The sequence below is a fragment of the Artibeus jamaicensis genome, unplaced genomic scaffold (assembly GCF_021234435.1).
Source record: "Artibeus jamaicensis isolate MK-2021 breed Jamaican fruit bat unplaced genomic scaffold, CSHL_Jam_final contig_723, whole genome shotgun sequence".
NCBI classification, from domain to species: Eukaryota; Metazoa; Chordata; class Mammalia; order Chiroptera; family Phyllostomidae; genus Artibeus; species Artibeus jamaicensis.
The window spans coordinates 1,191,498-1,214,424 of record NW_026521938.1 but is presented as its reverse complement, the minus strand read 5'-3'; the positions used below and the strand labels follow the sequence as shown (position 1 = coordinate 1,214,424).

Below are 22,927 nucleotides of genomic sequence, written 5' to 3'. Positions count from 1 at the left end.
CTCAACAAATTGATCTGCCAATTTAACTCAATTTCTACCAAAATTTGATGAAGATTTTTTTGGTTAAAAAAAAAAAGTCAAGCATATCTAAAAATTTCAAAGTAACTTGGAGTGATAAATAAATTTTAAATAAATATGGACAGAATAATCACTTTACCCAATTAAAAATTTACATATAACTACAGCAATCAAGTAAACCAACAGTACAGGACCAAGAATATGTTGAAGTATTAAGTCTTTAAAACCACATGATGAAAAGACTTGTTTTTTAAAAATCAAAGCCTTAAACAGTGTTAACTGGTGCAATAAAATGTGACCATTCATATGTGTACTCTTTTCTCACATAGAAGGGTTATTTGATGGTTCAAACTTTCATATTTCTCACAAAAATTAAGCTTCTTAAAAGTAGAGACAATGTTTCAGAACAAAGATGTTCAATGAAAGCTTCCAGACCTGCCCTCATTGGCAAACTCTCTGGACACTAGACAGCAATGAATATATGTATAAGACTCATAAAGAACGTAGGTCCTTTACCTTGGAAACAAAATTCTCCTCCTGACACCAAACTAAGAAACCCATGACAAAGTGTCATAGGTATGGCAAGGAGTCTGAAAGAAACTGGCTGTAGTTCATTTTCTCTTCTAAGTCTCTCCCTTCTTTTTGGAGAAAAAAAATTCCTGAGATAACACTGCAATGTAAACTAAGAAGATACAGCTGAAGGTTTTCTAAGTGCCTAATAACCACTGGGTCTCTCTTCTGGATGAATTCTCAGATGCGAAATAAGGCTCTAGGCAGGGTCATTTTTCAATATGACTCATTAGATGACAACTGGTATTTTGTAGTAAGTTTCCTCACAGGGAAGAAAACTGTGGGCCTTTTCTTTGGTATGAATGATTAGATTCTGAGTAAGATGTTTCTTCTGGCAAAACATTTTCCACAGTGTTTACATTCAAAAAGTCCTTCCCCAACAGAAGTTCTTGGAGATTGACTGAGGATTGTGCACTTGTAAAGGGTCTTCCCGCTTCTGTTTCACTGACAGGGTTTCTCCCAGTATGAACCCTTTGATGCTGACTGAGAGATGAGCTACGACTGAAGGCCTTTCCACACTCGCTGCATTCATAGGGCTTCTCTCCAGTGTGGATGATGGAGTGTCGAATGAGGTTAGTGCTCCAGCAAAAGGTTTTCCCACACTCCATGCACTCATAGGGCTTCTCCCCACTGTGAATCCGCTGGTGCCGCGTGAGGCCTGACCTGCGGTTAAAGGCCTTCCCACACTCACTGCACTCATAGGGCTTCTCTCCAGTGTGGATGCTGAAGTGTCGAATGAGGTCTGCCCGATTGCTGAAGGCTTTCCCACATTCTTTACACTCAAAAGGTTTCTCTCCAGTGTGGGCCCTCTTATGCAAGATAAAAGTGGAGCAGTGGGTGAAGGCCTTTCCACACTCACCACAAACATAAGGCTTCTCTCCAGTGTGGATCCGCTGGTGCCTCTTGAGATACGACCTGTGGTTGAAGGCCTTCCCACACTCCAGGCACTCAAAGGGCTTCTCCCCAGTATGGATGACATAGTGGTGAATGAGGGCTGCACTCTCACAGAAGGCCTTCCCACACTCACTGCACTCATAGGGCTTCTCCCCTGTGTGAGTCTGCTGGTGCCACATGAGGTATGACCTGTGCTTGAAGACCTTGCCACACTCGAAGCACTCATAGGGATTCTCACCACTGTGGATGATGTAGTGTCGAATGAAACCTGGCCGATCTCGGAAGGCTTTTCCACATTCTTTGCAAACAAAGGGTTTTTCTCCAGTATGGCTCCTGTTATGTAAGACAAAAGTGGAGCGATGGGTAAAGGCCTTTCCACATTCAGTGCACTTATAGGGCTTCTCTCCACTGTGAATCCGCTGGTGTTGGGTAAGGTGTGATTTGCGGTTAAAGGCCTTCCCACACTCCATGCATTTATATGGCTTCTCCCCTGTGTGGACCATGTGATGTTGAAGGAGGTAAGTGCTCTTACTAAAGGTTTTCCCACACTCTGTGCATTCATAAGGCTTCACTCCAGAGTGAATCCTCTCATGTCGGGCAAGGAGGCGTTTCTTATTAAACACTTTCCCACATTCATTGCATTTAAAGATATTTTCCTCTTCCTGAATCATGGGATGTTTATCAAATTCCTGTGAGCCATGGTCAAGTAGAGCACCTCCTGGAGGAACTGCGTGCTGCACAATTCTTGAACATACATCATCAGCTGTCCCTAAGCCACCACGTTCAGTACTTGGTTTCCTAGGAAGCTTCTCCTTCTGCGGGTCTGTATCTGACTTCAACTGTCCTTCTTCCAATTCCAATGGCCCATTCTGATCCTTGTCATGGTCCACCCGGAAGTCTTCTGGTGATTCAGCTCCTTGTGCTAGTTCCCGAAGTGAGGCTCCCTCAGATACGGCAGTTTCACAAGTAGTAGGTTCTGTGATCTTGGATTTTCCTTTCTTACCTTAAAGAAATCCAACACACAACAGGGCCCGTTAGTAATGCCAAACTGGAAAAAAAAATGCATTTCAGTGATATAAAAAAAAAGGCAAAAGTAGTGCTTCTGTGTCTGCTACATTTTATTACCTCTGAATACCAAGATTAAAATATCTTCCTTTTTAAAAAAAAGATTTTATTTATTTATTTTTAGACAGGGGAAGAAAGGGAGAGAAATATCAATGTTTGGTTGCCGCTTGCACACCCCCTACTGGGGACCTGGTCCCCAAACCAGTCATGTGCCCTGACTGGGAATCAAACCAGCAGCCGTTTGGCTTGCAGACTGGCATTCAATCCACTAAGCCACACCAGCCAGGGCAAAATTTCTTTCTTTTCTAGTCCTTGGACCACTGACACCTTGAATGGGAGACCTAGGGAAGTAGGTAGATTAATAGAAGTGCTGGAGAGAAGATACAGTCAATTTCAGGTTGGGTATTTATACAAACAGGTAACTCATTTGGGCCCCTACATTGTTTGTGCTGATGAGATGACTATGTTCAAGGCCTACCCACACTTGAAAAACTAACCGTAATGATTACAGTGTTGGTGCACTGAGCTGTGTAACTGGGCTTCCGGAAAAAAATGGAAGGAGGGCAGGAGACTGAGTAGTCATGTAGGTAATTAGTCAATCAACAGTGTTTATGAAATTGGAGTCGATAAAACTCTGAACCATGATGCAAGGTGAAATTATTAGATTGGAAACACTTCATGCATATATTGTCAACATCCTTGCAAGGAGTTTAATGAGTCCCTGAGGACATGGTTCATGTTTGGAACTCCTCCAAAAACTCTGAAAAACTTCTGATGCAGATCTACTGGACAAAGATTTTTTTTAAATCATCTTAAGGAAGTTCAAAGAGCTGAAGGAAGATATGAAGTAAAAATACTTATGTATGAACAAAATGGAAACATCAAGAAAGAGCTAGAAAACCTTAAAAAAGTAATTTCTGAAAAAGTACAATAAGTGAAAAGAAAAAAATTACAAGAGGGACACAAAGAAAGATTTGAATAATAATAAGAAGAAATCAGCAAACTTGAAGACAGGAGAATGAAAGTTATCACATCTCAGGAACAGAAAAGAGATTGAAGAGACCTGACTGACGTGGCTCAGGGGGTTGAAGGTCAGGCCCCCAGTTGGGGGCATGTGAGAGGCCACTGATCAATGTCTCTCGTCCACTGATGTTTTCCTCCCTCTCTTTCTCCCTCCCTTCTGCTCTAGAAACAAAATCTTTAACAACGACAACTCCCCCCAAAATGGAAGTGACCAGAGTCTAACAAACCTGTGATACACCACCAAGGGAACTGATATACTCATGATGGGATTCCCAGAAGAGAGAAAGGTTAAGAGAGAATACTTGAAGAAAGGGCTTAAAACCTCCAAAATTTTAATAAAGGCATCAATATAAACATCCAAGAATCTCAATGAAGTCCAAGAAAAATAAATTCAAATAGTTTCACTCTAAGAAAAATTATAATCAAATGTTTGAATACCAAAAATAAAGAGTATCTTGATAACATGCATGAAACAAACAACTCCTCACATAGAAGGAATCTTTGATAGATTTGTCAGCAAAGTTCTCATCAGAAACTTGAGAGACCAGAGGGGAATGGGTGAATATATTCAAGTGTAGAAGGAAAAAACTGTCAACCAAGAATCATGCATCTGGCAAAACTGTCCTTTAAGAATGAGGGAAAAATCAAAACATTCCCATAGATAAAAGCTGAGGGAGCCCAGGCTGGTGTGGTTCAGTTGGTTGGGGTGTCATCCCATACACCAAAAGGTTGGCAGTTGTTGATTCTTGGTCAGACACATGCCTAGGCTGTAGGTTCAATCTCCAGTTGGGGTGTGTATAGGAGGCAACCAATCAGTGTTTCTCTCTCACTTTGATATTTCTGTCACTCTTTCTCCCCCTTCCTCTCTCTCTAAAATCAATAAACATTTTTTTTTTTTAAAAAGCTGAAGAGTGATTGTTGTCACAAGAAATTCTCAAGGAAGACTTGCCGGGTGAAAATGAAAGGCCACTAAACAGGAACTCAAAGCCATACAAAAAAATAACAGTTTTAATACAGATAAATACATAGGCAGTTATAAAAGCTAGTATTGTAAAAATGATTTTTAACTCCGCTTTTTGTTTTCTACGTGATTTAGAAGATAATTTTTTTTTACATTTTTAAATCTAAAAGCTAGTATTGTTGTAATATCATAACCCCATATCTAGTTTCCTACATAAAGAGACTAATGCATTTAAAGGAGTCATTAGTTTAAGATTTTTGGCATAAAATAAAGATGTAATTTTGTGACCTGAACAACTGAAAGGAGAACAGAGCTGTAAAGGAGTATTGTTTAATGTTATTGAATGTAGCAATTTTAAGACATTAAATGTAATCCTACAAAGAAAATAGCAATAGGAGACTATAAGCAAAAGGAAATGAGAAAAGAATTTAAATATTTTACTACAAAAAACCCCCCAAACTAAACATAACAGAAGACAGTAATTCAGGAAATGAGGGACAAAAAAAGCTATCATGCATGCAGAAAACAAAGATTAAGATGACAGAAGTCTCTTCATATCATTAACTACTTTAAATGTACATCAATTAAACTCTCCAACTGAAAGAAAGATTGGCAGAATTGATAAAACCTCATGATCCAAGTAGATGCTGTCTACAAGAAACTCACTTTATATCCAAAGACACAAAGAAAATGAAAGTAAGAGGATGTAAAAAGATATTCCATGCAAATACTAACCAACAGAGAGCCGTGGTAGCTTTATGAACATCAGACAAAAATAGATGATATCAAAAGAGATAGCAGGACACAATAAAGGAGATTCTATACCCAAAAGGATTTGTTCTGAGAAATGCATCATTAGGCCATTTAGTCACTGCGCAAACAAAGTGTACTTACACAAACCTAGAAGTTATAGCCTACTGTATTTGCACCTAGGCTACATGGTAGGCTTCAAGCCTATATACCATGTTACTACACTGAATACTGTAGGCAATTTTAATACAATGGTAAGTATGTACCTAAACATATCTATAAGTAAAAAAGGTACAACCTAAATGATTAAACTGAGATTATAGTCTTATGGGACCACCATTGTATATACAGTCTACCATTGACCAAAATGTTATCCGGAGCATGACTGTAGTTACAAAAGGTATAATACAACAAAAAGACATAATTGTAAATACATACTTAAGGAAAGCCAATCAAAATATATAAATCAAAAGCTGACAATTGAAGGGAGAAAGAGACTTCTACAATAATAGATGAAAACTTCAATGCCCTATTCTCAATAATAGAACTGGACAAAAAAATAAGAAAAAAATAAAGGACTTACCATAGTAGACCAACTTAAGCGAATAGATAGAACATTCTACCTAACAACAATAGCATACACATTCTTCTCAGGTGTACACGGGACATTTTTCAGGGTGGACCACATCTTAGGCCATAAATTAAGTCTCAACAAATTTCTGTTATTTATTTTTAATTGTTGACACTATCACAGATGTGCGTCATTTTCCCCCTTCCACCAGGCTCCCACCTCCCAGTCTCAATAAAGTTAAAAAGATATACAAAGTATAATCTGTTTCTAATGAAAACAAAAACTTAACACACCAAAACTTACAGGATGCAGTGAAAACTGTTGAGGAAAATTTATCACTACAAATGCTTACATTAAAAAGAAACAAGAACTCAAATAAAAATCTAACTTCACAATTTAGAAAAGTAGGAAAAGAACAACAAACTAAGCTCACTAGCAGAAGGAAGGCAATACTGAGTATTAAATATAAATGATATGGAGAATAAGAACATAGAGAAAATTAAAAAACAAGCCCCATTCGTAGCTCAGCTGGTTAGAGGGTTGTCCCCATACGCCAAGGTCACAGGTTCCATCCCTGCTCAGGTTGCACACAGAACCAACCAATGAATGCGTAAGTAAGTGGAACAAGAGATCAGTGTTTCTCTCTCTAAAATAAAAAAATCAATTAAAAATTGTTTTAAAAACCAAAAAGCTGGTCTTTCAACAGGTCAACAAATGAACAAAATTTTAGCCAGATTAACTAACAAAAAAAAAGAAAAAATTCAAATTACTAAAATGAGAAATGGAAGTAGAGACAGTCCTATCAATTCTACTTCCTCAGAAATAATGATAGTAATAATAAGTGTAGCAGAATACTATGAACAAGTGTACATCAACAAACTGGAAAACCTAGATGACATGGAAAAGTTCCTAGGAACATAAAAGCTACCAAGACTAAATCATGAAGAAATACAAAATCTGAATAGACCTATAATTGGAAAGGAAATTAAATTATTAATCAAAAATCTCCCACCCTGGCTCATGAGATCAAGTGCCGAAGGGTCACCAGTTTGATTACCAGTCAGGGCACATGCCCGGGTTGCAGGCCAGGTCCCCAGTTTGGGGGTGTATGAGAGGCAACCACATACTGATGTTCCTCTCCCTCTCTTTCTCCCTCCCTTCCCCTCTTTCTAAAAATTAATAAATAAAATCTTTTTAAAAAATCTCCCAACAATATAAAACCTTGGACCTGATGGCTTCACTTGCAAATTATACCAAATCTTTTTTAAACAATACCAGCTCTTCTCAAATCCTTCCAAAAAACTGAAGCATAAAAACACTTCTACACTCATTCAGAGGCCAGCATCATCACGATACCAAAGCCAAAGCACTACAAGCAAACAAAGCTACAGGCCAATGTCCCTCATGAACACTGATGCAAAAACCCTCAACTCTGCAGCAGCAGGCTGAATCCTGTGGCATAAAGAGTCTCCCCAAATCCATGGCCAGTGTTTCCTGAGGGTCCCCAGGCTGCAGGGTCTTCCGCTTGTGCCCATCTTGGCTCCTACCTGGACAGGTGCTTTGGGACAGATACTTCTTCACCATCCACAGCTCCTGCCCATGCTCCAGCTGGTGGATCAGCTCATGTCTGGGAACAGGACACCCTGTTCATGGAGAAAAATGAGGACATAAGGATTTTTGTGAAAAGAAATAAAATCTCTCTATCTAGTCTGGGACTTGAGAATGTGGACAAGACCTCAGAATGAAGCCGCTCCCATCCACACAAACAAAAAATGACACGTGACCTGGAATCAAAGATATGTCATACCGACATGGAGTTTTTAATCCTAACACTAAGTCAAAAACTTAGTATGTAGAGAGTATAATCACAGTCAAAGGACTGTGACAGGGAACTTAAATGCATTATACTGTTCCAAAAGGGAAATGAATTTGTGGAGTCATTTAAGCAACTAACATTCAAAATACTGGCTCTCTTCTTTCAAAAAACGAAAGATTTAATTTATTTATTTTTAGAGAGAGGAAGAGAGGGAGGGGACAGGGAGAGAAACAGCGATCAGTTGCCTCTTGCATGCGTCCCAACCGTGCGCCAGACCTGCAACCCAGGCACGTGCCCTCAGTGGCATCAAACCTGCGACCTTTCACTTTGCTGGTAGATGCTCAACCAACTAAACCACACCTCTAAGGGCTTGACTCTTTTCATTCATAACAAGGTATGCGCAGGGGGAGGGGGTGGGTGACGGTGGAAGAGGGTATGGGGGGATAAATGGTAATGGAAAAAAAATACAATAAAACAATAAGCAAAAACAAACAAAGTATGTGTCTTCACTGAGCTAGGTCTTTTTTAGACCCTATGTTTTATATGATTCTGCTATAGGCCAGAGGCAAAATGAGGATTCTCTCTCAGGATTTTCTCATAGCATCCTCAGTAAGTACATACTGTAATCAGCACTGTTTTATAGATGAAGAACCCAAGCCTCCACCAGATAATGTGATTTGCCAAAGAGACGAGAAGTGGTGAATGGCAGAACCAATACAGAAACCCAGGTCTAGCTTTCTCTGCTGTGTGTGCTCTGTTACCACAAAGCTATAGGACTCCGCTCTAGAAGGTGCTGAGTCCAGACATGAGGACGATGAGAATCCTAATAAGTATACAACACTAGTGATACCAGCAGGGTCTTCAACTGCTAACCTGCATATAACCTGCTCACACCAGGCATTGCTCTGAGCCTTTTCTGTAAGTCACCCATTTAGCGTTGCCACACTCCTAAGGAGTGGATACATTACCCCATTTTACCAACGAGCACAGTAAGGCACACACAAGTTCAGTAACTTGCCCAATGAATGCCACACAGTTTTCAAGCAGCAGAATTAGACTGAATTCCAGGACTCTGGCTCCAGACACTTGTCTTCCGAACACTCCACACCAAGGAAGAAAACAGGAAACACCCTCGTGTGGGGCAGCACCTGAAACCAAGTGATGGTGAGGCAGGGACCTGAGCAAGGAGATTCATCCTCTGGGAACAGGGGCTGGGGGAGGGGCAGACTCAGCGACAGGAGACTTCAGCAACTCATGAACTACTAAAAATAATAAAACTGAGACTCCAACTAAGTGAAGGTACAGAAATTTACGGAAACATCAAATATCTTCTTCAGCATTTCACACAAAAAGGATTACTACAAAAAGTAATACAGAGGACAGTTTCGAAAAATAAAGATGTGTGCTTTACACTGGGTAACTTCAGCTGTATAAAGGACTCACTGCAGCCGCCACGTCTTCTTGACTTTGCTGAGGCCTGGGGCGCTCTGACAATTAAGCGGCTGGAGCAGGAAGTACAAGGAACAGGCCTGACCTGCAGCCAGTGCTCCAAGGACCTGAGCAAACTGTGACTTATTAATCAGTTTTCCTAAAAGTGGCCCTCCTTTTCTTACATTGCTTTAAAAAGGGACTCCTGTATCACACTGGTAAATGGGAAAAAGTCACCTTCCTTGATGGCAAGTCAACCTGTAAGTGCAGCAGTGAAATCAGCAATGCACGCTCTGTCTTTGAAAGAGGAAAATTAGAACAGGTGGGAGGCGGGGGATAAGATTCAGCTCTGAACCCAGACTTCTCCAAACAACCATCAGGAGGCAGGAAAGAGATAAAATGAAGGAGCAACTTGCGCAGGGTGTCTCTATGCCCCTGAGGAAGTGCCCATGCACCCTCTGCACAACTGACATCCAAATCCAGGCAACTGTTTTTCGGGGAGGTGGGGAGGGAGTGAGTGCCCTGTGCACGATAAGGATGCTTAGCAGCACTGCAGGGCTCTACCCACAGATGGCCGAAGCAACCTCATTCCAGCTGTGACCGCAGACGGCTGCAGACACTGCCGAGTTCCCCTGGGGAACAACACTGTCTTTGATGAGAACCACTGGCTTAGAAATACAAACAGGGTGATAGAGAAAGCAAGTGTGACAGGTAACAGCTGGTGAGGAGGATGTGAATGGGCCAATCGTATAAAAGGCTGAAGCTCCCAAGACAGTCTCCAGGCAGATGGAACAGCAGTGCAGAGCAGGAGGGGGGATGGGGGGGGCGCAGGTTCGTGCATGGGAAGCAGCAAAGAGCCTGCTTAACCGGAGCACAGTGAGTGAAGGTGAGTGATGAGGTCGGCAGGGACAGATGCCGGACTTTTAATTTTTTAAATTTTGTTATCAAATACCTAAATATAGCAAACATTTCCTCATTCTGTTTAACCTCTTGTCACTGACACAAATCATACTTCCAGTTCTGTAAAAACAGGCGCGCCTCGGATTCTCAGCCCTCCTTTTTCTTGGGCTATGTGGTCCTGAGATTATCTCAGGATAATCTCAGCACAAGACCACATAAGCTGCTGTTTCTCAACCCTGGCACTCTTGACAAGGGGTCACACAGAGCAGGGACTGAAGTGGCCAAGCCTGTCACAAACTCCCTAAGCAGAAAAAGCCATCCTGAACAGCGTGACATGAGCAGACCCAGAGAGAGAAGCCAGAACAAGAGACCCAGCAGCCTGGGCAGAATCCGGTGGTTCCCAGTTCCTGCACCAATCACACAAGGGCCCGACTGGATGGCCTGCCTTTGGGTCCTGCACAACGCCACCTTTCCTTCCACCACTTTCTGGAATCAAAAGGAACACTATGTTTCTTGTCCAAGAGACACATGGAAGCCAGGCAATAAGAGGTGAGATTAGGAAATGACTGAGGCTGTGGGGTGGAGGAAACAGGGCTCCTGAGACCTTCCTGACCACTGGCTCTGGAGCCAGAGGGTGGAAGAAGGAAGTGGCAGGTGACCCCCACATGGCAGAGCTGGGGAGGACTCACCCAGAGACACTAGGAGCCTGCAGGTCTCCAGCATCACCTCCTGGTACAGAGTCCTCTGGGCTGGGTCCAGCTGCCCCCACTCCTCCTGAGTGAAGGTCACGGCCACATCATCAAAGGTCACAGACACCTGGAAAGTCAAACACAGGAAGTCTAGTTGGCCTTGGGGCTGCCAGATGAAATCAGCGATTGTCTCTGCATCACAGTAAAGGTGCAGACATCAAGGTCCAGGGCTGCAAGCACCTCGTGAAGGCCAAGCTCTGTGCTGGGCTCAGGGGGAGGTGGGCAATGCTTTGGACATAATACCACAGTGTAGGAGAAAAGCCTCGGCAGGGGCCATTGTAACTGAGACACGACAAGGGAAGTGGCATACAGACTGTGAGATGCAGACAGTAAGAAGGGCTCCAGGACATCAGAATGAGAAAATAATGACAATAATAATGTCAGTAATGGTAATAACAGATGTGCCTGGGTCTCACTGGTCCTGCTAGGTGCCTGCCCCATGCTGAGGGCTTCACATTGTGTCTTTTCTTCACCCCCCAATTACAGCTGACATGCAATTTTATTTTACATTAGTTGCATCATGTCTTAAAGTGACTAAAAGTCCTCAGATCTTTTCTTTATCTATAATGAATAAATTTATTGTTTTATAAAACTTCATACAAGGGAAAACCAAAGATTCCAAACCCGCATGACAAGTCCCCAGCTCTCAAGCCATCATTTTCACCACTGACTCCTGACCAAACACACCGCATATGGAGTTTGCCTTGTCCATGTTTCTCCCGCCGCCACATTCTATACATTCTCCCCCATGCGAAACGCCCTGCGGATACAGGACCACAGCCCCGTGATGACGAGACCCCCTCATTAAACACAATTCATTCAGCCCCTCCACTCTCAGACCCACAGCTTTGCTACTGCAGATCTATCATTTAAGTGCTCCCAGATCGGGGCGTATAAGGAAGATAAGTGGTAAGGGGTGGGGGCGGGTAGAGAACCACAACAGAACTATGAAAACAAAAACAATCTAATAAATAAGTAAATACTCCCAGACAATGGCTAGTGGTTTTTCACCTCCACCTTCAGTGCTCACCTCTCTGTGCTTTCTAGCTCCATCCTCCTCCCTATCAGTTTTGACTTAACGTTTCAATTAAACTCTTGGCACTTCCTAATAAATGAACTGGTCTGTACACAGGGATCCTGCAATAGTACTCATTTCTGGTGCTGGGTGAACTGGCATCGCTGAATACATTTTCGGCAGGTAGCTAAGAAGAGAAAAACCAAACAGAACCTCCACACTGACTACCAGATGATATACGTTTAAATAATATGAAGTCTCTGACATGCAATCACAGAGCATCCTGTATGACTGGTTAGGGTACATATAGAACTTTCTTTGGTTAGTTTTAAGTTGGAAGTAGGTAAAAAAAAAAATTAGAAAAGGGAGTTGTTATCAATCAAGTCCTGGCCACCTGGAGCTGATAGTTAACGAAGTCACTCTTTAAAGACGGTGATCTGACTTCCTGCGTTATTCACGGTATGTTAAGGGCCTAGTTTCCTGGGCAGGTGGCTGCAGGCTGTGGGTCAAAACTCTGTTTTCCTGTCTGGTCTGTCTACTCTCCATTCCTATATTCAGCCTCGCGCGCTCTAAGAATGCAGATTAAAGTGACAAGCCAGCTCCAGTTTAAATAAACGACAAGGACAAAGAGGAATTCCATGGCCGACCTGGCCTCCAACGTACCCCAGGAGCCCTCTCCGAACCGGCGAAGAAGTTACAGCGCCCAAACCACGGTCCACTCACCTGCGCCGGGTCCACGCACGCCGCCGCCATCACGGGACCCTGTGCAGCAAACGGGGCCCGCGGAGGCGACGACCCAGGCGGGTCTCGCGGGCTCACGCGACAGTCACCTGTTCCCTGCCCTCGGGGTGACCTCGGCTGACTGTCGCACTTCCTGCGCACGGGGAGGCTCGCGGCTTGTCCAAAAGGGCGAGGCGCGTCTCAGACTCCCTTCTGATCGTTTTCGAAGCGCCCCACTAGAATCGACCACAGGCAGCGCCCGCCTCCCCACAGCTGGCGTGGACCAAACGGTCGCACGCAAATAACGTAAGCGCCACGCCCTGAAGGCCCGCCCCATAGGGGAAACATTGGACTGTCATTGGTCTAGCGGCCGGCACTAGGTGCACAGTTTTCTGGGTAATGTAGTTTTTCCTCTGCAAGCTACCAGCAACGGAGCTGGAGCCAGAGCTGGAGTCCGTGGTGGGGTGTTTAGAACTAACCCCACCCATCCTGGCTGCGCGACTCCGTTAATTAGACCGTCGTCCAGGTAGGCTAAGGTTGCGTTTCCTGAGGACACACACAAGAATCAACCAATGCCCTGGCCGGTGAGGCTCAGTTGGTTGGGCGTTGTCAGTTGATGCCTGGGTTGCTGGTTCCATCCCTGCCCAGCACGTAGGAGAGGTAATCAAACGGATATTTCTCTCCTTGTCTTCCTCCCCCCTTTCCCCTGTCTCTAAAAGTAAATAAATAAAATCTCAAAAAAAAATTTAAAAAATTAACCAATGATGGAGACTTGACTTGGGGTGGTGAAAGCACAGCACATTATTATAGATTATGTGTTGTAGAATTGTTCGCCTAAAACCTGTATAATTTGGATAGCCAGGTCACCCCAATAAATTCAATAAAGGAAAAAAAAGAACCAATGAATGCATAAATAAATGGAACAACAAATGAACATCTCTCTTTTCCTCTCTCTAAAATCAGTAAATATCATGGGCATGGACAACAGTGTGGTGATTACTGGGGGGAGAGGGAATCTAAGGGGACTAAATGGTAATGAAAAAATATAAGAAAATAAAAATGATAAAAGGAAGTTATGGAGAAATGTGACTTAATTAGCACTCAAAAACTGTTATACATCACCAGCGATAGTAATTTGCCTATACTGAGACATAATTCTCCTTTTCCCATGAGGTTGACCCTTACTGTTAAATTAAATGATATTGGGCTATGATAGGGGACAGAATTTATGAAATCATTGGTGAGGAAAGCTATGTAACTATTGGGGAACCTAGAAATCCCTACTGTAAAGCAATGGGAATTGTTGAAACAAACATATTGACTCTGGCAGTCAATACAGAGGCTGTAGTTGGTTTTTCCATCCTAATCAACTGTTCAAAATGTGCCCAGTGATATAAATTTATCCAGCATCAGAAATAAGTAGTATTGCAGAATCCCTAACTATAGACCAGCTAATTAGGAATTACCAAGTGTTTCAATAAAATATTAAGTCAAGAAAACTGATAGAGAAGAAGACACTAGAAGCACAGAGGTAAGCACTGAAGGTGGAGTTGAAAAACCAGGAGTTAATATCTGGGAGCATTTAAATGATGGCTCTGCAATAGTGGAGCTGTGCATCTGAGAGTGGAGTGGCTGAATTGTGTTTAACGAGGGGTCTGATCAACACAGGGCTGTGTCCTGAACCTACTGAACATTTTGCCTGGCAGAAAATGCATATGGTGTGGTGGTGGGAGTAATATTACCAAGGCAAACTCCATATGCAGTGTAGTCAGGAGACACAGTGATTACAACGATGTCTGCAATGAACGGAATGTAGATTTGATCTCCCAGCTGAGGAGTCTAGATGTTGACTCTGGTGACATCACCTTATTGTGGATAAAGAGAGCAGCTGCTACATGACACTTGCGAGAGGAATAGGGAAGTTTGGAAAAACACTCCCTCAATTGCTGCAAATGGAGGGTGTGGTTTCTGAAGACAGGATGTTACATTTATTATCATTAGGAATAGTGTATTCTGAAGCAATTAGAAAATGATACACCCCGGAGGTGCTAGTGAATTCATTGGAAAACTGGGTGGTGCTGGTGTGCAGCGAGACGTTTTGTTACAAAGATGGTAGCATGTTGCATGTCAGTATGCTAGTCCTAAAAACGGGGTTAGTTGAATCTAGGAGTCACTGTTGTAAGTGGTAAGTTATACACCACTGGAGTGTTTATCTGCAGAAAGCAGTTGCTAATTTTTTTTATTAAAAAGATTTGTATTTCTTTTTAGAGGAGGGAGGGAGAAAGGGAAACATGAATGTGTAGTTGCTTCTTGCATGCCCCCTCAATAAGGACCTAGCCCGAAACCCAGGCATGTGCCCTGACTGGGAATCAAACTGGCGACCTTTGGGCGCTCAGTCCACTGAGTTACACTAGCCAGGGCAACAGTCACTAATTTTCAAGGAGAGTGGTTAATTCACCATCTCTGGGGGTCAGGTGGGGCATCATTTTGACCCCCTTACTTATGCAACCATAAAGACCTGGTACGAAATGATTAACGTTTATTAACATGTTGTATTTTAAAAGAGAAGAAATGAAGGCAGATGAGATAGCAGGGTTAGAACTTCTTGAACAAACACACAGGAACAAGAGGTGGACAGAGCTCAGGAAGCCATCTGAGCAGATGGAGGCATCACCCTCCGAGAGTGGGCCCGCACCCAGGGGTGCTGCAGGATCTGGGCCAATGGCAGCCGCTCCGAAGGCTGGTATCTGAGCAGCTTGCTGATCAAGTCTTGGGCTCCCAAAGGTACTGATGAAGGAATCCTGAAGTCAACCTGATGAGGCCAGAAAAGAAACGGAAGTATGGTTCATTTTTTTGGTCCATGTTCTATCTGTTCTAAGCTCCTGCAAAGCACTGGATCTAAAGAGACAAGCTTGGTGTGTGTCCCAGACTGTGCACACGCAATGTGGCCATCTCACCTTGAGGATGCGTCTGTAGGTCTCAGAATAGGAGGTGCTCTCGAAAGGTGGATTTCCCACCAGTAACTCATAGCAGAGCACCCCAATGCACCACAGATCCACCTTCTCGCTGTATGTTTTCTGCTCAATCATTTCTGGGGGCAAGTAGTCCAGAGTCCCGCACACTGTCTTTCTCCTAGAAGAGGACAAGGAAGAAAGTGCTGCCCAGAGGCCCAGAACAAAGGAAACCTTCCTCCCTTGGTTCCCAGTGAGATGGGAGACCCTAGGAAGTCCCCTCCCCAGCGTGGGAGTTTGGAAACAAGTTTTAATATGGACTAAGGTTCAGAGAAGGCAAGTACTGGGCCCTGCCAATTCCATATTTTGGAATTACTCATAATAAAATCTTAAAAAAAGAAAGGAAGGAAAGAAGGAAAAAGAAAGAAAAGGAAAAGAAAAAAGATATGGGGCTGGCAGCTAGGGTGGTGGAGAAATTGAGCAAAAAGGAAAAAAAAAGAGGAAGAACTCATGAACACAGACAACAGTATGGTGATTGCTGGGGGCAGATGGTCGGATGGAAGTGGAGAGGGGATAAATGGTGATGGGAAAAATTAAATGAAAAAATAGAGATTTGGAACAAACAGTGCATTGAGAGAGTTCAAAAGTGAATTATGGCTTATTCATCCAGTAATTTGGATGAATTACTTCCAAAACTTCCTGAAATCATGGAGCAATGGTTATTTATTTACATGGAAACTTACTGGTACAGTTATAGGTCAACAGAGGGTTTTTTTTTTAAAAAAGATATGGTTACACCACATTCTTGGTCTCCAAATACATAATACACACATTTGAAAAAGGCAGTAGAGGTATGTGCCACTTAATGACAGGGAGAGATGTATCTGAGAGATGCATCATTAGGTGACCGCATCACCCTGCGAACATCATGGAGGCACTTACACACACCTGGATGGTCTAGCCTACTACCTACCTGGCCTGCACGATACAGCCTATTGCTCCTAGGCTACAAGCCTGCGCAACATCTTAATATACTGAATACTGTAGGCAATTATAACACAATGGTATTTGTGCACCCAAACATAGAAAAGGTACAGTAAAAATACAGTATAAAATGGTGCACTCTATGGGACATTTACCATGAATGGAGTTTGCAGGACTGTAAGCTGCTCTGGGTGAGTCAGTGAGTCACTGGTGAGGGAATGTGAAAGCCCAGGACATGACTGTACACTAACATTGATTTGACAAATACTTTATGTTTAGAGGACCATTCACCAGTCAGCCAACCTTCTACTATTCCCTGATATTTTAAAAAGGAAAAGGAAAAAGAATTGCCTTTTGTCTGCCATAGTTCTGCTGATGTGTGAGTAGGGCAGTGCCCCGCTCCCAGTCAAATGTACTTTGTCTTTTTAATGAGGAACCTGGTCCTTCCAAGAATGACCTGCCCTAATCTGTATGTTTGGATTGAGAACTTGAAAATGTAGAGTAGGTTTTATTCTTATCATATGGATGTCACCTCTGTGACTTTGAAGTAAAAAGTAAAATTATATTGTAGTCTACATTAAAATACTGTACACTTAGGCTATACTAAATTTATTTTTTTAATTTTTAATTCAATAGTAAATTAACCTTAGGTTACTGTAACTTTTTTACTCTATAAACTTAAAAAAATTGTTCCCCTCACCCAAGGACATTTTTTCATTGCTTTCAGAGAGAAAGGGGAGGGAGAGGGGGCACTGAGGGGAGGTGGTGAAGAGAAAGAGAGAGAGAGAGAGAGATCAGTGTGAGAAAAAGATGATTGGTTGTCTTCTTATATGTGCATCAAATGGGGATCAAACCCACATCCTAGGTATGTGCCCTGACCAGGAATGGAACCCACAACCCTCTGGTCTACAGGACAATACTCCAACCAGCTGAGCAACAATGACCAGGGCTTTACTTTTATTATTTTTAAAATTTTTGACTCTCTTGTAATAACTTGACTTAAAACACAAACACATTGTACAGCTGCACAAAAATGTTTTCTTTCTTTATATCCTCATTCTATACTTTTTTTCCATTTAAAAATTTTCTCCTTTTAAAAATTTTTGTTAAAAACTAAGAGACAAGCTTTGGCTGGTGTAGCTCAGTGGATTGAGTGTGGCCTACAAAGCAAAGGGTCACCGGCTGATTCCCAGTCAGGGCACATGCCTGGGTTGCAGGCCAGGTCCCCAGCAGGGGGTGTGCAAGAGGCAAGCACACACTGATGTTTCTCGCCCTCTCTTTCTCCTTCCCTTCCCCTCTCTCTAAATATAAATAAAATATTTAAAAAAAACAAGTAAGAGACAAACACACACATTAGCCTAGGTCTAGACAAAGTCAGGATCAGTATTGTCACTGCCTTCCACCTCCACATCTTGTCACACCACAAGATCTTCAGCTGCGATAACACAAATGGAACTGTCACCTCTTGTGATAACAATGTCCTCTTCTGAAATACTCCCTGAAGTACCTGCCTGAGGTTCTCATTAAGGTCACTCTTTTCAGAAATACATTGCACTGTGGTTTACTTGTTCCCCCCCCCTTTTTTTCATCATAGATTTGCTTTTAAGCGGGTAACGCATCATGAATGTTCTACTGGGGTCTATGTTTTCAAACTTTTTAAGGAGCTTACTGAGGTCCACAAAAGCTCCTGCTCAACACTTCTCTATAAAGTTTCTCGAGGATTCTCCTATTTCTTCTGAAGTTCCCTTTTCTCTTGCCTTGTCTTCAGCTCTGCCTTCCTGTCCCAGTTCCAACAAGCCCTCATTAGTCGGTTCCTCAGGAACCATGCCCAGAAGCTCCTCAGTGTGATCCTCATCCACACCCAGGTTCAAGCTGTTTGCCATCTCAACCACAGCCCTACTGATTTTGGCAAGCTCCTCATGTTGGCAAATCCTTTCAAGTCCTGGAAAAACCTCTTGAGTGTCTGCTTCCAGATGCTGCTCATACACTCCTTGGTGACATCATCCCAAGCCCAAGCAAGGTTCTTGTTGCAGTTACAGATGTTGTAATCCTTCCAGAATTGCAGCAGTATAGTATAATAATTACACAACCCAGTAACATAGTCATTTACAGGACTACCATTATCAATCATGATATACCACATATAACTATGTACTATACTTTTATACAACTGGCAATGCAGCAGATTTGTTCATATCAGCATCACCATGAACTTGTGAGTATGTCAGCTACGTCATGTCATTAGGCAACAGGGATGTTTAGCTCCTTTATAATCTTATGGGACCCCCATCGTATATGCAGTCCATCGCTGACCAAAGAAAAGATCGTTACGTGGTATATGCTTACATTCAAATACAAACCCACATTTGTATCTGGGTCTTACATGCAAAATGTATTAAACTAATGTAATCATTCCTTCAAAAAAGTTACTTACTTATTTTTAGAAAGAGGGAGAAAGAGTAGGACAGAAACATCAATGCAAAAGAGAAAGATCGATCGGTTGTTCCTCGCATGCACCCTGACCAAGGACTGGAACTGCAACCCAGGCACGTGCCATTACCAGGAATTGAATGGCAACCTTTTGCTTTGCAGGATGATGCCCAACCAAATGAGCCATACCAGTCAGGGCATTCCTAACTAGTACCCAGGTTCCCCACCCCACAACCTCCTTGACTTACCTCAGTGAGGGGGTATGCACAGACCACCCAAAGTCTGCGATCTTCACTTCACCCCTGAACCCCAGCAGCAGGTTCTCTGGCTTAATATCCCTGTGAATCACCTTATTCTCATGGCAGTAGGTCAGGGCATCTGCCAACTCCTCCATTATCTGTGTGAACAAAGAAAAAGAAGTCTGGTCCTGACAGGTGTGACTAAGTGGATAGGGTGTTGTCCTGCAAGCCAAAAGGTCACAGGTTTGATTCCTGATCAGGGCACGCACCTGGATTGTGGGTTAGGTCCCAGTTGCGAGAATGCGAGAGGCAACCAACTGATGTTTCTCTCCCTCTCTTTCTCCATCCCTTCCCCTCTAAAAATAAATAAAATCTTTAAAAAATATCTTTAAAAAAAGAAGGAAAGAAACAAAGAGTCTGGCCCTGGCTGATTGAGCTCAGTGGATTGAGCATGGGCTGTGAACCAAAGGGTTGCAGGCCAGGTCACCAGTAGGGAGTACATGAGAGGCAACCACACATTGGCGTTTCTCTTCCTCTCTTTCTTCCTCCCATCCCCTTTAAAAAAAAGAAATAAAATCTTTAAAAAAAATCTCTCGTTTTCTACTTCTAAGCCAGGTTCCACTCACTAATACGGCAAACTCCCTCATAGCCAGCCTACCAATATTTCACCCCGTAAGGTAGTGAGTTAGATTCTGTAGCTTACAACCAAAAAAATCCAAACTTAGACACACAACTTGTTCATACTCTGGGATAATTTGGGTATCCAAATGTGAAACTGTAGGCTACATGACATCATACAAAATTTATAGAATAAAATTCAGCAGTAAATAAAAAAGCAAAATCTGGACATTCATGACAGCCACAAGCTGTGACCCTCCCTGCTCACCGGCCCACAGTAAATTCATGGACCCCAAAGCCCCCATGGCCCGCACCTCACCGTGGCTGTACGGCACTCATCTAAAGTGTGGCTCTTTTGAAGCTCCTTGTAGAGCTCACCCCTTGGAGCGTATTCCAGAATCAGGTACACACGACGGGCATCATGGAAGTAGTTGTACAGGCGTAGAATATTGGGGTGTCTGGAGGAGAGATGCCAAAAGGGTCAGACTCCTCCCTGAGGCCAAACTCATGATGCTATCACAAGAGACTGGTCACGCAAGAAGCAAAATGTACCGGGACCTGAATAATAGCCTGATCTGGGAGAGCATGAGGGGAAAACAGGGAATGGGCATTAGGTGCATGACACCTGGAGCCCCTATATGGTGTAATTGTAATGAATTGCTGAGAAAAAAATCTTCCAGGTGAAAGCAAGGGCCTATATAGTTTGGGGGGAAAAGCTGGGTTCAGTTGTCAGAGATAAAAGGTGACACAGAATGCCCTGGCCGGGTAGCTCGGTTCATTAGAGAGTCCCGCAGACATACCAAGATTGCGGGTTTGGACTGGGCATATACAAGAATGAACCAATTAATGCATAAATAAGTGGAACAACAAATTGATGTTTCTCTTTCGCAAATCAGTCAATTAAAACATTTTTTAAAAAAGAAGTGCTCTGGCCAGGTGGCTCAGTTGGTTAGATAGAGCGTCATCTATGCCAAAAGGTTGCCAGTTCAATCCCTGTTTGGGCCACATATGGGAGGCAATGGATCCGTGTTTCTCTCTCTCCCTTCTTCTCTCTAAAATCAGCGAACATATCCTTGGTTGAGGATTTAAAAGAGGGGGGAAAAAAGAAGCAACTAACGAATGCATAAATAAGCGTAACAACAAATCGTTTTTCTCTCTCTCAAAAAAAAAAAAAAAAAAAAAAAAAAAAAAAAAGACGTCACAGAAGAACAAAGGTATGAACCGGAGTGGAACTATCATGCCTAAACATTCCTTACTGTAGATGCGCCTGAATTTCGATTTCTCTACGCAGCTGGTGTTCCATTCCCTCCTTCTCGAGCTGGGACTTGAAAAGGACTTTCAGAGCCACAATGAAATGGCTTTCCTTGAGCCGAGCCAGGTACACATTCCCAAATTTTCCCTTGCCCAGAGGACGCCCGATGTCAAAATCGTCAATGGTGAGGCTCCGGCTAACAGGAGAGGAAACAAAAGCCTCAGTTTGGAAGTTGAGCGGACCTCGGGGGCTCGCCATCCTCTTCCATGCACCCTCCCTCAGCCCCTTTCGCTTCTCCAGGGCCCTGCCAGGGGTCTGGGCTGCAGCTCTCAGTCCCACGAGTCGACACTTCAGAGGCACACTCATTTTTCATCCTTCCTCTTGCAGATACAAAGCCAAAGGCACTCACGCCGCGGGCACGCTGGGCAGCGTTGGACCCTCTGCAGCTGCTGAAAAAGAGAGCTGTCAACGCTTCCCTTTTTGCGCGCCCCCACCCCCCACAACCGACCGCGGGCAGTTCCTCTCAACCCTCCTTTTCTGGTCCTGGTTCTTATCCCTATCACCTGCGGGCTGAGCATTGCCCAACTTCACCACAGGCTGTGGGACACTCATGAGGAGAAGAAATGATGGCGAGATGATGCCCTCCTGAGCCCTGCGGAGCGGGGAGTGAAGGTCCGGCTGATCCCGAAAAGGGGCCACAGGAGGGAACACAAAACACTGGTTGAGACTCGTCCAGTGCTAATACGCGTCGTCGGGACGCTGCCTGTACGTCCTTCTGCGACTCACCGACGGTTGGAGAGAAGGCCCGTTGGCACCCAGGCCCCATTGGCTGAGACGGTAGTTCCTGACCGGTTTCCATTGGTTGAAATTTCTGAGGCCAGAATGCTAGGACCCTGAGCCAATGAGATGGCAGTACGGAAACCGAAAGAGGTGGGACCTGGGGCGGCTGTCGGAAGCGCTAAAAGCCAAAAACGGACTTGAGGAAGAAAGGCCAGAAAAGGTGCAGGAATCTGCCCTGAGCCCTGGTGGGTGGCTCAGTTGGTTACAGCGTGGGCCCTTCCAGTACTCCAAGGTTGCGGGGTGATCTTGGGTCAGGCCACATATAAGAATCAACCAACTAGATGCATCAATAAGTGGGGGGAACACACCCATGGCTGGTTTGGCTCAGTGGATTGAGCGCTGGCCTGTAAACCAAAGGGTCCCAGTTTCGATTCCCAGTCAGGGCACATGCTTGGGTTGTGGGCCAGGTCCCAGGTGCCTAGTAGAAGGCACGTGAGAGGCAACCACACTTTGATGTTTCTCTCTCCTTTATAACTAAAACAGTGCTCCTCCAAGGAAAAACAAAAAGCCACATAGCGCACTTAAGTATGTATGTACAGTATGTATGTATTGTAAATGCGTGAATGAGTGGACACATTCAAGAACTACGTGACAGGACTTACGTGTGAGTGAATATAAAGCAACTCCAGGAAGTTGCTGGTTTTGCTGGAGTTGGGAAGCTCCCAAACCACTTGTGCTCCCAAATGCTTAAAGGTCATGTCAAGTTCAAGCCGTTCCCCAGGGCCCCATCAATCACACAAACACACATAGTGAGGGCTTCCCAAAGTTTGGGCTTCTGTCCCCCATATCCTGTGCTCTTGAACTCACCAAGCCCACCTGCACACCTATTTATTTTGGCATGTTACAGAAGTTTCAACATTTGAAATTGAATTCCTTGAGAAGCAACTGATAAATTGTTGAGGAAATAGAATTTACTTTTGAATGTGTTTTTAAATTTTATTACTGATTTTAGAGAGGAAAAGAGAAACATCCATTTATTGTTCCACTTATTTATGCACTATTGCCTGTTTATTGTATGTGCCCTAAATGAAGATCAAACCCGCAACCTTCATGTATTGGGACAATGTTCTAATAAACTAAGCTACCTGGCCAGGGTGGAGAAATAATAATTTTTAAAAAATCCAACCCAGAAA

The 22,927-nt window shown here is 43.4% G+C and overlaps 2 protein-coding genes across 3 annotated transcripts in view; both read right to left on the bottom strand.

The window, feature by feature from the left end:
- The window catches only part of LOC119053129 (zinc finger protein 805), a 38,727-nt gene extending 25,974 nt beyond the window's left edge, over positions 1 to 12,753 (bottom strand). The window contains exons 1-4 of one of the 2 annotated variants that reach the window (XM_053671994.1): positions 12,484 to 12,753; positions 10,686 to 10,812; positions 7,400 to 7,495; positions 1,038 to 2,485 (exon numbers count right to left, since the gene is read on the bottom strand). In XM_053671994.1, the coding sequence (XP_053527969.1) occupies positions 1,038 to 2,485; positions 7,400 to 7,495; positions 10,686 to 10,812; positions 12,484 to 12,513 (1,701 nt within the window). In that variant the 5' untranslated portion in view covers positions 12,514 to 12,753. Of the gene's footprint in view, positions 1 to 104; positions 2,486 to 7,399; positions 7,496 to 8,686; positions 8,770 to 10,685; positions 10,813 to 12,483 lie in introns of those variants that run through there. The other variant, XM_037150609.2, reaches the window with a different exon arrangement.
- Positions 12,754 to 15,061: 2,308 nt separating this feature from the next.
- On the bottom strand, positions 15,062 to 21,678 carry AURKC (aurora kinase C). Its single transcript, XM_053672047.1, has 7 exons — positions 21,518 to 21,678; positions 21,364 to 21,403; positions 20,959 to 21,150; positions 20,022 to 20,160; positions 19,094 to 19,242; positions 15,438 to 15,612; positions 15,062 to 15,292 (listed from the first exon to the last, which is right to left on the bottom strand). The coding sequence occupies exons 1-7, from the start codon at positions 21,564 to 21,566 to the stop codon at positions 15,122 to 15,124; spliced, it is 915 nt and encodes a 304-aa protein (XP_053528022.1). The 5' UTR covers positions 21,567 to 21,678; the 3' UTR covers positions 15,062 to 15,121.
- Positions 21,679 to 22,927: the final 1,249 nt, after the last annotated feature.

Coding starts and splice junctions, on each gene's coding strand:
- AURKC (XM_053672047.1), bottom strand. CDS start 21,566: ATGAGTGTCCCACAGCCTGTGGTGAAGTTGGGCAATGCTCAGCCCGCA. Junction 21,404..21,517: donor GGGCAATGCTCAGCCCGCAG/GTGATAGGGATA, acceptor TCTCTTTTTCAG/CAGCTGCAGAGGGTCCAACG. Junction 19,243..20,021: donor ATGAGTGCCGTACAGCCACG/GTGAGGTGCGGG, acceptor TTGTTCACACAG/ATAATGGAGGAGTTGGCAGA.